This window comes from Microtus ochrogaster, unplaced genomic scaffold (genome assembly GCF_000317375.1).
Source record: "Microtus ochrogaster isolate Prairie Vole_2 unplaced genomic scaffold, MicOch1.0 UNK20, whole genome shotgun sequence".
NCBI lineage: Eukaryota > Metazoa > Chordata > Mammalia > Rodentia > Cricetidae > Microtus > Microtus ochrogaster.
Window position 1 is genome coordinate 177,281 of NW_004949118.1, and position 16,242 is coordinate 193,522.

General features: G+C 45.5%; 1 protein-coding gene and 1 pseudogene across 5 annotated transcripts in view; one reads left to right on the top strand and one right to left on the bottom strand.

Moving 5' to 3' along the window:
- Positions 1-16,242, top strand: part of LOC102002334 (laminin subunit alpha-1-like) — a 58,464-nt gene that overhangs the window by 16,343 nt on the left and 25,879 nt on the right. For 4 of the 5 annotated variants that reach the window (XR_003378788.1, XR_003378790.1, XR_003378789.1 and 1 more), the window contains exons 6-7: positions 333-541; positions 4,343-4,842. Coding sequence is in view for 1 of the 5 variants with exons in the window: in XM_026789482.1 (XP_026645283.1) it covers positions 333-541; positions 4,343-4,378 (245 nt within the window). In the remaining 4 variants the exon portion in view is untranslated. Of the gene's footprint in view, positions 1-332; positions 542-4,342; positions 4,843-16,242 lie in introns of those variants that run through there. The other variant, XM_026789482.1, reaches the window with a different exon arrangement.
- Positions 4,816-13,840, bottom strand: LOC113458403 (annotated as a pseudogene).

The window sequence follows — 16,242 nt, forward strand, 5'->3', positions numbered from 1 at the left end:
ATACATCCCTTCCCTCATCACACACACATGCACACAAAACATATAAAGAAAAAAATTGCTTCTAGTCTTCAGCAATCAGGATCCATGCTAAGCTTGGTCATTTACACTTATAATCATTACAATGAGGGAGGCTGAGGCAGGAGAATATTTTTGAGTTAAAGACCAGCCTAAGCAGTATAGTCAAGACCTGTCTAAATAAATAAATAAACAAAAACCAAACAAGAAGTAAGTCACTCTATATTCCTAGAAGGAATTATGATCATTCGAAAATCTCTTATTAAGGTTTCAAGACCCAAGTTTTACTTCCTAAGTGGACCATTTCTGTTTATCAGGGCTGCTAGAGTTATTGTCACGAATTCAGAAGAGGTTCCAGAAGCCCCAGGAAAAGCTGAAGGCATTGAAGGAGTCAGCCGGTGGCCTCCTTTCAAACCACAGCGAAGAACTGCAGGCTGCAGAGGAGCTCCTGAGGGAAACTGAGACCAAGACCCAGGAGAGCAACCGCCTGCTGCTCCTCGTCAAGGCCAACCTGAGAGAGTTCAGTGTGAGTCATACCTCCCTTGTTTTGACTATCTCTTCCCCCACCCTCTTGTCTCTCCCACCTTCTGTTTGAACCTGTGTGCCCCAAGTTTCCCACCCTTTCTGTGCTTATATGTGTCCCTTCTGCCCCTCTTCCTTAAGGTGCCCTGCCCTGTGCAATGTCTCCTCTCTAGTTTTCTGCTTTCTAGAGGTTCTCCACATTAAACACGTGGAACTGAGGAGTGGAGGAAGCTAGGACATACACGTGGGAGAGAATATGCAGCGTCTGTCTTTTTGTCCCTGGGTTATTACCTCAATACAAAATTTCAAGTTTCATTGACTTTCATACCAATCTCATGATGTCTGCATATCTCTCATTGGACACACTAACTACTGCAGTACTAGGGATACAAATTGTTGCCTCTTTTTTTTATTTTAAAGCAGATTCTCTACATAACTCTGACCTGGAACTTACCATGTAGACTAGCCTGGCCTCAAACTTACAGAGATCCCCCTATGTCTGTCTCTGGGGGCTAACCACACCCAGCCAAATCACTTTATTTACTTTATAAAATACTCCTGTCCATTTTGCAGCCATTGTTATCTCTGATTAACTTTTCTATGTAGATGCAGTTGCTCCTTGAAGTGTCTGGTGAGAATTTATTGCTGTTTCAACTATATCTTTTCTCTCATTCAATACTCACTAAATGTTTTTTATGCTGGTTAAATAATGATCGTACAGTTACTTCAAAGTCATCCTTACCTTTTCACTGGTACCGCTGTTCAAGAGTTTTAGTTCCTCTCCCCGTTAAACTCCATGCTTCTCTTTCACGGTTTCATCTTTTGTGAATTGTGACTTTAGGATTTGTACTCATGTTTTTATTTGAGAAACCTGCCAGCTTATTCTATTTCGTTCGCTTGCTTCTGTTGATTGCATCAAAAAGCCATGATATAATTATATTTTCATTAAAATAAAACTGTTAAGAAAAAAAGCCATGGTTATACCCTTAGGTTTAATTGCATTTTTCTGTTGACTAGGGATGCTGAATGCAGTTTTAAATATTTGTTGGCTGTTTGTAATTGTACATTGTCGTTTTTGTAGATGCTGACCGAGTTTGCTTGGCCCTTCTAACTCAGTGACCTCATTCTCCTCTGTCCTTCCTGTTTTTATAAAATCAAGTCTCCCCTTACCTTTCTCATGTATACGTAAAGGCTTCTGCTGTTTTAATCTAATAGTTTTCTCATGGGTTTAGGGTCATTTCTCTGAAATTTTACTCCCAATTGCATTATGCCATTCAAGATTCCTCAAACTGCTGAGAAGTCAAGAACAATGGCACTGGGTTTTGATCCTAGTGCATGTACTAGCTGTATGGGAGACTAGGCTGTTTGGATGTTCACCTTACTAGACCTGGAAGGAGGTGGGAGGTCCTTGGACTCCCCACAGGGCAGGGAACCCTGATGGCTCTTCGGGCTGATGAGAGAGAGGGAGTTGATTGGGGGAGGGGAGGGGAAATGGGAGGCAGTGACGGAGAGGAGACAGAAATCTTTAATAAATAAATAAATAATAAAAAAAAGATAGTATCAAGGTTCCTCAAAATGTCTGGTTAGATAATTCTTTTTTCAAAATCATGAACTGTTAGTTTCGAAGAATGTATCTTTAGTCACTGTGTTGCATTTGGTGTGGTCAGGGAACAAGAGAACATATTTAGTATTTTCATTTTTAATTAATTGCTACAGTTGGAATGCAAGTCATGGGCTTCTTTGTGACCTGTCATTCATCTGAATCATTGTACTTTCTGTATTTGACCTCCCTGCTCTTCTCCCCTGCAACCTCAGTGTACAACTTTCTCCCTGTAAGTAGTCTCTCCTCTGCTTTCGTGTGTGTGACCAAGTCTAGATTCTGCATAGGGGAAATATGGGGCATTGTGTTTTCTTCTTTCTCTCTTTGCCCTCCCCCATTTATCCCCTTTCCTTCCTCATCATAGTCTCTTATTTCATATCTGTATATGTTCTACATATGGGCTCACACACACACATAAATATGTGTCCATATATGACAGAAAATATGGTTCATGTATTTCTGAGTCTGACTTGTGCTGCTTATGTTATCATTTTTATTTTTACATCAGATTTATCATGTTAATGAAAATCTCTATTAGTTTTCCTGAAGGTGCTATATTTCACCTTCTTTATGGCTGAATAAAACTCCACTGTGTGTATGGACCATATTCTCATCAAATTAATCTGCTGCTCATCTTGTGTATTGTGAGTGCCTCCCTTCCGTAGCAAAACCTCCAGGTTACACTCTCACCAGCGTAAAAGAGCATGAAACATCTCTAGCATTTTTGTCATGTTGTTTTCCTGGTGACAGCCGGTCTTATGGGTGAGATGGCATCACGGTGTTGTTTAATTTGCATTTTCTTGATGGCTAAGGGTGTTGAACAGTTTCCACATGCTGGCTGTATAAAGTTCTACCTTTGAGAACAGTTCTATTTATTCACCTATTTACTGATTAGATGGGTTTTCATGTTTAAGTCTTTGGGACCTTCTTTATTGCCTATGTTAGTCCTCTACCACATATCCACTTGCAAAGATTTTCTCCCATTCTGTTGTTGTAAAAGGAGAGGCGGGCCGCTTCCCGCCACCTGGCGCCCAGCTAGCTTTACTCAAAATAATTACACGGGAACTATATTCATTTAAACACTTCCTGTCCCGTTATATCTAGCCTCTTTTTGGCTAACTCTCACATCTTGCTTTAATCCGTATCTATTAATCTGTGTATCACCACGGGGTCGTTTCTTACCTGGAAGATTCTAACCTACGTCCATCTCAGAGAGGAGAGCCATGGTGTCTGCCACACTGCCTTCTACCCAGCATCCTGTTCTGTCTACTCTGCCCACCTAATTTTCTGCCCTATCAAAAGGCCAAGGCAGTTTATTTATTTAACCAATGAAATTAACACAAAACAGAAGACCCTCCTACATCATTCTGTCAGCCATCTCGCCACTCCGATGCTCGTCCCCTTTGCAGTGCAGACACACCTCGATTTCGTGGTTAGTCCTTAACAATTTTATGACCTGTGAGAATGCAAAGTTAGAATGATCAGTTATCTCTAAATAGTCTATATTATCTATGTGTTTTACTGATGAAATACATTGGAGGAGTACTTTCGGACTAAGTGTTACACAGTCATGATGCTGTAGAGGAGCATAGTATTCCCAGCATCAGCAGCTGTATAATACATGTAGTAACTACAGTCTCATTATAACTAGAAAGTCATAGATAAGATGACCATTACAGTAAAAATTTGTGCATACTCAAATGTGATTTTTGTGCAACTTTCATGTATCACAAAATTTTCTTCTTTTGGTCCCTTCTCAACTAGTGAAACAAGGTAACAATTATTCTACGTCAATGGGATGTATTAAAAACATGGGGCAGAATATGTTTGACTTGCATATACTATTTTATTAATTATAATTTAGAATATTGTGCCATAATATGGAAAATGTTCCTAACATATTGAATGTGAGAACACAAGTCATAAAGCATGTTCATTGAATGTGACTACATCTCTGTTAACAAACAATATCCAGCAAGATAGCCAGCCTTGGGTGATGGATGCTAATCAAAATATTTACAGGTCTACCTTGGTTAGATTATGGGCAAATATAATTCTCCGTGTGTTTGTATATTCTGAATTTGTATAATGATTGTTTATTGCCTTGTTTTAAAAATATTCTGATATCAGAAAATGTTACTTATTCATTGTCACCAAATTGGTACTGAAACAATCTGTTTTGTTTTGCCACTGTTTTGTGTTTAGCCAACAACCCAAGTTTGGAAAAGCTGTTTCCTATGAAAAACTGGAGAAACTAGGAGAAGGACTTTATGCAACAGTCTGAAAAGGGAAAAGCAAGTAAGTTAAATATTTTAAAGAACAAGTCAAGGGAGAGAGAGAGAGGGCAGCTGAGGCCCTGGAGTCAGAATGGCAGCAGCGGGATCGCGCCTGGGTCCCACGCACCAGGCCTTGGGCCAGAGGAGTCAGTGGCTCTGGTGCTGCATCGCGCCTCAGGCTGGGAAGTTGTCGCGCCTCAGGCTGGGAAGTTGTCGCTCAAGTCTTCCCCTGCCACCTGTGCTGCGGCCTCGTGGCCCTGCCTTACAGAGGAGGGCAGATGAGCCTGCCCTTGTCTGGGCTGCGCTCTGGACCACTTTCACAAAGTTGACTGGACCCAGCGCCACCCAGATGTATGACCTCATTGAGCCGCAGCCAAGCCAGAAGATCCGCAGGATGAAGAACTTTGTCAGAGAGTTTCAGCAGCATTGGTGAGTGTGCTTCTCTGTCTTCCCCCACCCCAGTGCACTGCCGGCTGTCCCAGGGCTCGCTCCCTAGGCTCAGTGCCTCCACCCGTGCTCCATGCTTCCAGCACCTTCCAGGCAGCTGCCACCTCTGGGTGAACTGTGGACCAGGGATGGAGGGGGACATCACTCGGAGAGCGGCCCCTTGTTCCCCAGGATCTGGACTTCATTTGTAGACCTTCCCAAGCCTTTAATTTGGGTTCCTCCTCTCTGCCACTAGTATCTTTTGCACCCACAGTGTACTGCAAGGGGACACCCAGTCATCACCACCATTGGGGGTCCTGCGGCCACCACGTTATTTGTTATTTTTAAAGTGCTTCGGTATTAGGTGTTTAACTAGTAAGATAGCTTTGAGAATCGATGAAACCTTGATGTGTGCCTGATGTTGTTTAACGTAGCCAACCTAAAGGAAGTGGAACAGATACCTTGAGACCTTTTGTTCAATACCTTGAGTACTTCAGGTCCTATAAATGGAGGTTTGGGTGTTCAGTTCTTAGGACGCTGAACCTTCCAGCTGCTGTAGGGAAATGTGAGCTATGAAGCTGTGGGGACTCTCTATATAAATCAGTCTCCTGAACTGCTGCAGTAGTGCAGTGCAGAGACTGTTGACTTTTAAAAAGAGCAACCGACTTAACAAAGAACAGACAAACAACAACAAGATCAGAGAATGTTTAGGATACTTAAAAAGATAGATCCGTGTTCTAGGGAACAGCAAGATGACAACAGTGTCATGTGGAATGGCTTTGTTAATCTTGAGGTTTACTGGCAGGAAGTGAGCCTCTTAACCTGGATGTGTAGCTGCCTCCTAAACTGTCACAACTTTCTTTGACACAGGTAACTGTGCCAAGCAAGGGATTCCCACAGAGCCTCAGACAAACCTATCAGAGTGTCCAAACGTACCTTCTGGCCTTTGGTTCGCTGTGATCATGTCCATGAAAGTGTTAATTAATCATAAACAAGCTAATTTCTTAAAACCCTGATGTGCCAGTGACTGTCAGCTGTCTGTCCATGCATGCAAACTGTCTTCAAGTGAAAGTAAACATTTGTCAAGCTTATTATTGTTAATAATTATTATTATTACCATTATTTTGGTCCAATTCGTTAATATTATTTCTGAGAGCACTAAGTTATGTGCAGAAGGCAGATTAACCCAGCCTTTCCATATTGTGTTTGAATGCAAATTGTGTCTTCTGGATTAGGCAGTCCAGTGTGGAGTCTTCCATTGAAATCAAGTTCGAGGCCCAGAGGAGTGGAGAGTGAGGTGTGGAGTCCTGTGTGTTATTCACAAGAATATTTCCGTGCTGGGCCCGAATCACCGCCCATGAGGGTTCTGGAGTTCATTAGGGCCTGTGCTAAAGCGCATCAACTAGATATTTACTAATGCTTATGATTCCGTTGGAGTCCCTCCAGTTTTGTGTTAAATAATTCATTGCAGTTGAGTCTCAGTAAGAAACCAAGGGCATCAGTAGAAAAATTCTGTATGTCAAAATAATTTAGGGTTTGATGGCCAATGACTAAAATTTGAGGTAACTGCAGTATTGGCAAATGGGTATTATAGTTAATTGGGCTTCCTAGATTATTGAGATTCAGTGATGGGAAAACTCCTTTTGAATCGAACTCTTCTCACAAATGCCTTCTATGATTATGTGGGGATTACATCCAGGCTTCAGGTAATAACAGCTCAGTAAAGGAAACACGTCATGTCATGTATTGAAAGAGGACCCCTGACTTAGAAGAGAGTCATACTGTGGTATATTGTGAAAGAAATTATTGGCATTTTTAGTGATTTTAATGTTGGGTGTGCACCAGAGCCAGGGTGTTTATTAGAAACAGCACTGCCGAACGCGTATCGTTCTCCTCTGCTTTTCTTCACACTCAGAGGCAGTGAACTCATTCTGATGTCTGAACGAGTTTTTGAGGAGCTGAAGGCAATGGAATGAGAGTTTGTGCAGGGAATGTGGCCTGTGTATCAGATGGGGTTCCTGGTGTTGCCAGTCTGAGCTCAGTGACCTTGGATAGGTCCCTTAGCTTTTCTGAGTCTCAGTTTTCAATCTGTTTGTTGGCATTTAGTGAAATAACGATTCGATGTCTTGTGTGACATGCAGTGTGGACTCAATAAACGTCTGCACCGTGTTGTCGTCATCAGGCCCTAGACCATACTGGCGTGACTCTATAGAAAGCAAGGAAAAGAGAAGCGCTGACAGATTTGTACTCTAGCAGCCGGAAATCGGGGTAGGTTTTGGAATTGGACCGAGCTGGGCCTGGCCATCTCTTGTCCCGCTCGACTTGGGCAACCAGTAATCCTCTTAAAGGCCTGCATTCTTGCCTCCACACATTTGTGTGCTTGTTGTGGAGATTGAGCAAGACAGAAAAACGTGATCCGATACATCTGCTGCATGGTGGACATCGGCACTGGAAGCTCTGGATAGTTCTTCTGATTTCTCTCTGTCTCTTCCTGTCCTCTGCCCTCCCCCCCCCCCGCATGGTGAGGTAGAAGAATAAATGGTTTATTCCTGTTGGACAGCCCAACAGTACCCAGTACCATGCGTTCCCTTTCATTGGCATGTTCCGAGAGAGACTTTTACCTATACATACAGACTTTATTTCCTTTTCTTAGCACAATTCAGGTGTAGCTTTCGTATATGGTGAAATGCCCATTATCATTGTTCAATTATTAAAAAAAATCACTCATAATTTACCTAGAAAATTATGACAGTTCACAATGTATATAATATGCAGTCAGTGGTTATTCTTAACAGTAGTTCCGAATACAAAAAGTAATGATGCTTAATTTGATACACATCATAGATGATGCTAACTTGGTTACCATCTTCCCCAAACATAACTGATCTGAGATTACTATATTATAAAAGGTCAGATCAAACACATTGAGTTTTAAACCACAGGGCTCTAAGTATGCCATCTGCTAGGCAATGACTCCAGTGTAGCTGGAGTTCCTATGTAAGACGAGTGTGATTGAATTCTACAGTCAACTGTCCATTTCACAGCTTCCTGTTCAGTGACGTCAGTGTGGTCACGATTTAGGAATCACTATTCTTGTCTAATACGATTCCTTCCTGTTTCCCACTTAGGACTTTTAGGCTAGATGAACAGACAGGAGCTTCAATGTTAGATAACTGAACTCTGCAACAGCCTGTCTTTCCCCTGGTTCTTTTTCTTTTTCGAGACAGGGTTTCTCTGTAGCTTTGGAGCCTGTCCTGCAACTAGCTCTTGTAGACCAGGCTGGTCTCGAACTCCCAGATAGCCACCTGCAGCTGCCTCTGGAGGTTGGGATTAAAGGCCTGCTCCACCACCACTGGACTATTTTTTTCTAATGTAAGCACTTACAAGTTTTCCTTTTAGGACTGTGATTAGTACGCTCCAGAGGTTATTTTGCTGTGTGCTTTCATTAATTTACAGAAATACTTTGATGTTCTCCTTATGTTATCTTGTGAACCACTCTTTATTTAGTAGTGTGCTATTTCTTCTGCCAAAATTGCCTAATTTCTAAACCTTCATTGTTCCTTATTTCATCACGGTCATCTAATAAAATCATGAAGTCATTTACATTTTTATTTGTGGAAAAAAATAGGTTGTAAGCAGACCAAGGACCGAGTACTCTGTTTACCAAAGGCCAGGGTAGTCACCTACAGTGATATCCCTGTCACCCAGAGACAGGACAGGGGGACACACAGGAGTCCTGACTTCTGGAAGTTCCAGGGGGCAGTTTCAGCTTTTGCACTTGACCCCATTAAAACGGGGCCTCTCCCTCCCTTTGGAGCATTAGCTCTCTCTGTAAATTCAACTCTACCAAGCAATTCCATAAAGTCTGCCCTAAAGTGACCAGGTCCGTGAGGACAGCTAGACAGCTTGTACCAGGGGACCACAAGGAACCCACAGCAGCAGATGGGCTGGGTGTGCATGGCACCCAGCAAGGCCGGCCCTCCCTCCAAGGGCCTCTGTGGTGGAGAGAGGCAGTGGAGTCCAGGGGGTGAGAGGCTGCAGGGGCCAGAGCAGGGCCAGCTGAGAGGGCACAGGGCAGGTCCTGGAGGGAGGGAGGGAGGGAGGGAGGGAGGGAAGGAAGGAAGGAGGGAGGGAGGGAGGGAGGGAGGGAGGGAGGGAGGGCAGGCAGAGGCCTGTGGAGTTGTGCTGGGGTTCGTGACTGCCAGGATATCTTTCCATCTGAGCTGTAACAGACCTAGCCCACTGGGGATTGTGATAACACTGGGCAGGATGCCCTGGGAGGTAGAGGAAGCTGGCCTGGTCAGGCAGTGAAAACAAGAGCAAGACTGTCAGCAGCACTCACTCCTCTGAGGTCTCCATTCCATTTGCTACCTCCTGGTTCCGCCCTGGTTGTGTTCCTCCCTTGACTGCCCTTCGGTGATGGTCACTTATAGTGAGTGTTTTGTTTGTGTTTTTAAAATAAAGCTTGCCCGGAGATCAGAGCTCAGAGCCACCAGAGGCCAGGCAGTGATGGCTAACACCTTCAATCTCATTACTTGGGATTCCATGCCCTTAAATCCATTACTTGGGTGTCTCCTGCCTTTAAATCCACCACTAGGGAGGTGGAGATGGGAAGGGATGTGGCTGGGCAGAGAGAAATTTAAGGAGGGAGGAGACATGAGTTCACTGTAATCTGAGGCTTGCTGGAGACAGACGCATTCTGTAATGCAGGATCCTTCTGTAAGCAGGACAGGATCCCCCTTCCTTTCTGAGCATAAGAACACTCTAGGGCTTGGCCCCTTACTTCCCTGATCCTCAGCATTAACCCTTATATTTGACTCTGGATTTTTATTAAGAGCAACTAGAATTTGTGTTACAGTAAATGATAAGGATGTTTGAGTCAAATAACCCTTCTCCACCCCAAGTTACTTTCCTTGGTGATGTTTGTGACATTAATGCAAAGTAACCTAGGACAGAGATGGACTTGACCATTGGTCCTGCTCAGAGGCAGGGGATACTTTGTAACAGAGAATGAAGGAGAAAGGGAGGCTGAGACACAGGCCCCATTTGAGAATGGCAGTTGGTGGGCAGAACTGTGGGGGATGGGCAAGTCCCAACTGCCACAAACTGGGGTTGAACTCACTTTATGCAGAGGTGGTCCTCATATAGGAGGCTTTAACTCCTCATGACATTTCTAGTTTCTACACACATCTCAAAAGCATGAAGATAATTTCATGTCATTTCTGATTTTACGAAGGAGGTTTCGGAGGGGATGGGCAATAATAAACCTACTGAGCTTGGATGCCTATGAACCACAGCAATGACCAGCACTGTCAGCTATCTTGCTCCTCAGGGAGTTCCTGAAATGAGCTTTGCTAAGCTGAAACCAGGGCTGGAACTGGCATCATGGGCTGCAGCTGCCCTTGACTCTCCAAAGCCGAGCCATGCTCGGGGCAGAGCTAGAAGTGGGGCTCTTCTTCTGGGGACCACACAGAGGCATGGAAGTGTCAGGACATCAGGCGGGTGCTGTTGTTGAAAAGGCTGGGTGTTGAAAAGGCCAGAAGTGGGGTCACTTACTGTCTCTTCGTTACAGGTGAATACCAGATATATGAAGGAGCTATCAGAGAAGGTGGAGGTGCATGGCCAGCCCCTCATGTACCAATTCTTTGAATGTTAGTTATGACCTCATAATCTCATCCATCCATCTTGACGGCAGCAAACCCATGGGGAAGGAGCATGTCTACAATTACAGGATCTGGAGGTTTGGGCTCACTAGGGATGTTTCCTTCAGGGTTCTTGACCCATGGATGTTGCTGAATATCTCTAATGGAGGGTCTCCTATTTAGGGCAACTGTTCAAATTTGGTTAATGAGAAATTTAGGTTGCCCAGAGATGTGAACTGGGATGTTACATGTGCCATTGTTTGTATTCTTTTCTGTCTGTTTCAGGGTGCTTCCTCTGAAGGGGTGGGTGCCCCGTGCTGATAAAACAGAACAGTACAGAGTCCAGACATCTGCCTTCCTCCCATCGTAGCCTTCCCTAGGAACCAGTTCTGGGGCATTGCTGCTCTTGGTCCCACAGCTCCCTTGCAGCTCAGGGCCAGCTCCACATCTGGTGGCCAGGCCACAGTCTCCCAGCTTCAAATTGACCTCTGCGTCTAGTTTCAGGCCTTGGTGGACGATATCAAGGTCCTGGCAAATCTTGATGGCTTAAACTAGGTGCCTGAATATTTTGTGCACCTTTTCTTCCTGCAGTGTGCCGTCTCCCACTACAAGCTGGTACAAGGCTCCCCCCTGGGGTGTGTTCAGTCATAAAGAAGGAATGCACCGTTGGTGCTGTCGTGGAAGAGGCTAGTAACGTTCTGATTTTGCGCTATTTACCCTATTGCCATCTCTGCAGGGATGAGCGAAAGGTGCTGCTTTATCATTTCTACAGCTGTTATGCCACCTAGGTACCGGTGAGGACACGACAGGCCATTTCTAGAGATCCACGTGCACCCTGGCCGATGGTACATAGCACCTTGAACTGACTCTTCAGTCCTCTTTTTCGGGGGGCAGGGTCAGACCTGGGGCTACGTGGTCACCGTGCTCCTATCCAGACAGGTTGAGGAGATGCCTCGGCTCAGCAACCATAATACTTGATACAAAGGTCCCCGAAATCAGGGTGTTTCCCAGTAGCAAGGACATTGCTCCTGGTAGTTTACCAAATCTCACGCAAAGCCCAAGCACAGATGAACATGGGGAAGATGGGAATGTACTTTCTGGGATAACAGGAAAAAAAAAGAAAGAAAAAAAAGCAGGGAGACGCTCTTGACCCTGTGACACGTCCTCAGACAGGTGCTCATCTGCGAGCCCGGATCCCCAGATTTCTCCCATTTAAAAAACAACCAGTGATCTGAAAAGAGAACCTATGTCCATGTGGCCCTTAGCCAAGTCCCATCTTCAGAGGGATTCTAGGTCTAGGCATTGAAAGGAATGACCTGTGTCACAGGGCACAGTGGTAGGGGGAGGAAGAGAGAGGCCGGCACCCATTTACCTCCAGACTAGAGATGATGGTGACGATGCAGATGATGGTGTCTGACCTAGCGATGATGGCCTCCTGTCCTGCACACAGAGACCATGGCTGCCGGGGGTCCACGTGCACCAGGAGGCCGAGGGAGAAGTGAGAGGGTGGAAAACCATGGGCTGAGAAGGACGGTGATTCCCAAGAACCCTGAACATAAGCCAGCCCACACCTTCCTGAGGCCCTGACAGTGAACAGATAGATCCTGAAGGAAGATGGGGCACAGACAAAGGGAGGAATTATCCACACAGTGAGTCACAGGGGACAGGGTGCTCAGAGAGGACAGCAGAGACCGCACAGATGGCGTGGGAATATAGGCCCTCCCCCTGTTCCCGGATTAGCAAGGCTCACCCTAGGATCAGGCAATGGCTGTTCAGAGAAGACAAGGTAAGAAGAGGGAAGCAGAGAACACTGTGTCCTCCAAGCTAAAAGATGTTCACGAGGTCTTGGCTGGTGAGAGACGCAGCTGATGCAGATCCAGGTGTCCTGTCTGGTGCAGGCTCTTGGCATCAGGGAAGTCTAGCTGATCAATGCACTATGTCAGTGGGTTGTTTGCCCACACACAACATCTCCTATGGAGAAGGCAGCTGGGACCCACAAGTGAAAGAGTGCGCGTATTTTTAATGCAGCAGCAGAGTCTCCACACACAATGCCTGGTTGTCCTCGTCAGTGCCCTGAAACACCCAGTATTGTCAGCCAAAGATGGTCCAGGTGGCAAGGGCACATTGTTTCTGCAGCCGACACATGGGGCAGGCGCAGCCTTAGTCAGTGGGGCATGGCTAGAAGTGGGGATCTTCTGGGGGCCCTTGTGGACATCATCTGCCCTGATAGGTCAAAGGTGGGCTCACTGGTGCTTTGTTCCAGGTAACGACCAGTTGTTGAAGGAGGTACCAGAAATGGTGGAGAGGCAGGGTCTGCCCACGTGGCTGAGGTGGTAGAGTGAAGCCTGTGGTCTGCCAGTTCTTTTAATATTCAATACATCCCCATTATTTTGTCACATTTCCTGTTCCTCGGGGACTCAAAGATGATGTTTCTTGGAAAGCCATGATTAATAGGTTGTCTATAATTTTGGATCTGGATGTTTATTTTAGGACTCTTGACCCGTGGATTTTGGATGATGGTTTAGATGAAGGGTCTCCTCTCTGGGGCAACTGTTAGAATTTGATGAATTAGTTTTTCTTCATGTGCAGACATCTGGGATGTCATAGTTGCCAATGATAATGTTTTCCTCAACTTCTTTCAGGGTGCTTCCTCTGAAAGGGTGATACCCAGTGGTAGCAAAATACAGAACCACTCCAAGGCTCTACACGTCTGCCTTCCTTCCTTCCCTCATACTCTACTTAGTACCAGTTCTGGGGCCTAATAGATTTTGGTTTCAAACGCCCTTTTAGCACAGTGCCATCTGCACATCTGGTAGCAAGGCCAAAGTCCAAGTTTTATTTTGTTCTCTGCATCTAGCAGATGTTATCAGGTTTTAGGTCTCTGTGGATGATGTTTTGGTCATGGCAATACTTTTAAGGCTGAAACTAGCTGTCCAAATGTTGTTCTTGCCTTTTCTTCGGGAAGCCTGCCTTCCAATATTTGTTCTTTCAGAGTTCCTCCCTGTGCATACTCCTGTACCAAAAACGTAAATTTCTTTCCATTTAAAATCTCAAAGAGATGAATGATATATGGGTGGGAAAGTTTTGTGAAGACTTCAATTTCGAGGAGAGGAAAATGTTTCCTTTCCATCATTTTTATTGCCACGAGCATTTGAATGCATCAGTGCACTGCCAATAAAACAGTGCCAAATCCACCCTTGCCAATGGGGCGCACCCCATGGAATTGGCTGTGTAGGTCATCATACTTAGAACAGACGTCCATGAACCCCGTTGTTCACTGTCCTCCTTTCCAGAAAGGTCTTGCCATATCTCAGATAAACAGCTCCAGTGTTGAAATAAGAGCGGCTGGGCTGCGTCCCCCGCACCCGGCAGCCCACATGGCTAGCTTAGCTTATGCCCCGAAATAATTACACGGAAACTGTATTCTTTTAATCACTGCCTGACCCATTAGTTCCAGCCTCTTATTGGCTAGCTCTTACATATTGATCTAACCCATTTCTATTATTCTGTGTAGTCCACAAGCTGGCTTACCAGGAATGATCTTAACCTGCATCTGCCTGGAGTTGGAGAACCATGGCGACTCACTGACTCAGCTTCTTTCTCCCAGCATCCTGTTCTGTTTTCTCCGCCTACCTAAGGGTTGGCCTATGAAATGGGCCTAGGCAGTTTCTTTATTAATAAGAAATCATTCCCACATCACTCCAGTTACTGTACCAGTGATGTGGTCCCACAGGTCACTGAAATCAACTCCCTAGTCTTTTAGGACAGAAATATAGCTCAGCCTACAGCCTTTTATATACAGGATACTTGTTCTTCAATCTCAGTCACTATTTTTGAGGTAAAAGCTTGAAATGTTCCAGTCACAGCAGGCTATAGCCTGTAGTGATTGTCTTCATGTTGGGCCACAGGCACCTTTCCCCTACTTAGGAAAATGCAACTAGCGTCCCCCCGCTTCTGCTTAAGTGGAATAGAGAGACAGACATATGCTTATTTGTTTAGAAATTTCAACCAGCACATTGGCAGTGGCCTTTGTAGCTGGATCCTGAGAACCTCAAACCATGTCTGGCTTCTTAAGGATGTGTGCAGTTTGAACAGGCATCCTACAAAGAAACCGAGTCATTAGCAGATTCTGTCAAGGCCATGTTTACAGTCTTCCATTCTTGGGGCCAGGGGAATAAAGGGCGTGGGCATGGGGAGCTCTTGGACACTCTCTATCCTGAACCTGTTAGTCCTGGTCCAGGGGCTACTGTCACTCTCTATCCTGAACCTGTTAGTCCTGGTCCTGGTCCAGGGGCCACTGTTGTGGAGGAAGGAGGCACTTTATGTATGAATGCTCAGAAAGTAGGGGGTTACTTTCTTCTTTAGGAAGCAGTGATTGTTGGAAGAAGAGGGCCCTTGGCTGTTATTGTGCCTGTTCACCTCATGGCGTCCTGGGCAACCACTGTGGCGACTCAGCTCCTTATAGATAGGAGATCTGATTTCTCTCTTGTGATCCTGAGTGTTGATTGGCCTTCTGACCAGTGACCAGGGACGATCAGGACAGCTGCTAGAGCACGGTTGCTCCCTCTCATCTGCTTCTCGAGCCATCTCCAGTCAATCCTCTCATAGTTCCTGAAAGTCTCTATTTTGGATCTTGCCTCTGAACCAGATTTTAATCTCTTGCTGTCTTTGAGACAAACATAAACTAGTTCATAAGGAGTGGTGGGAACTGAGAGACCAAAGTAAAACGTCCACTCTGTCCCGACTCATCTTCCCAATCATGAGCACATCTCCACCTCCTGAAGGAAGGGACTAGGGCACTCCATGGCAGTGGGGCCAGCATTCATGTGCTTGCTGTCTCACATGACCAACAGCATCTTAGGGAGGAAGGGGTTTATTTAGCTTGTATATCCCAATCAAAGCCCATCACCGAGGAAAGTCAGGGTAAGGACTCAAGCAGGGCAGAGGCAAGAGCCCTGGGGTAAAGTTAGCTTGCTCAGCTTGGTTTCTCATATGAAACCCCACAGCGAGCTGGTAGAGCCTCATCAATGATGAAGGAAATGGTCCATGGACATGACCACAGGACAAAGTGATGGAGGCAATTTCTTACTGAGTTTCCCCTCCCCTGTGACTCATTTGTGTAAAGTTGGCAGAACCAACCAGTACTCCTGCCCTCTCTGTCAGAGACTACTTCTTTCCTGTTCTGCATACTGAGAAGTGGCAGTGACTCTAATGAGTTGGTGGCTCCAGGATCAAGATGTATTTATTATCCACAGTGTGTCTCTCAGCTTCCTCGTTCCTGGCAGGAGCTGACTCAGCTTGACTCTGCAGGTTTTCCAGATCTTCCTCTGTGCCCTCCCCTACCCTCGTTAAACCCTCCCGTTTCTTGGCCTGAAGTGATTTTTGTGAAATTTTTTTCTTTAAGTGCACCTTGGATTCCCAGACCTGAACCTGCTGTGGGTACTATGACAGGCTCTAGGTTTGCTTAAGAGGCAGATACCTGGGCACATATCTGAGGGTGTTTCTGGAAGAGGTGTCTCTGAGTTAGTAAGACCCGCCCTGAAGATTATGTGTGGAGCGATTCCTCAGGCTGCATCGCCAGCAGTGAAAATCTGAGAAAACTACTGGAACCTCAGCAGTAGCTGTCTGGGACTCTGGCTGTGACACAGTGTGACCAGTTGTGAAAATCTGAGAAAACTCCCTGGAACCTCAGCAGTCATACTGTCTGGGACTCCTGACTGTGACACACTGTGACCAGTTGCTGTCACTGGAACCTCAGCAG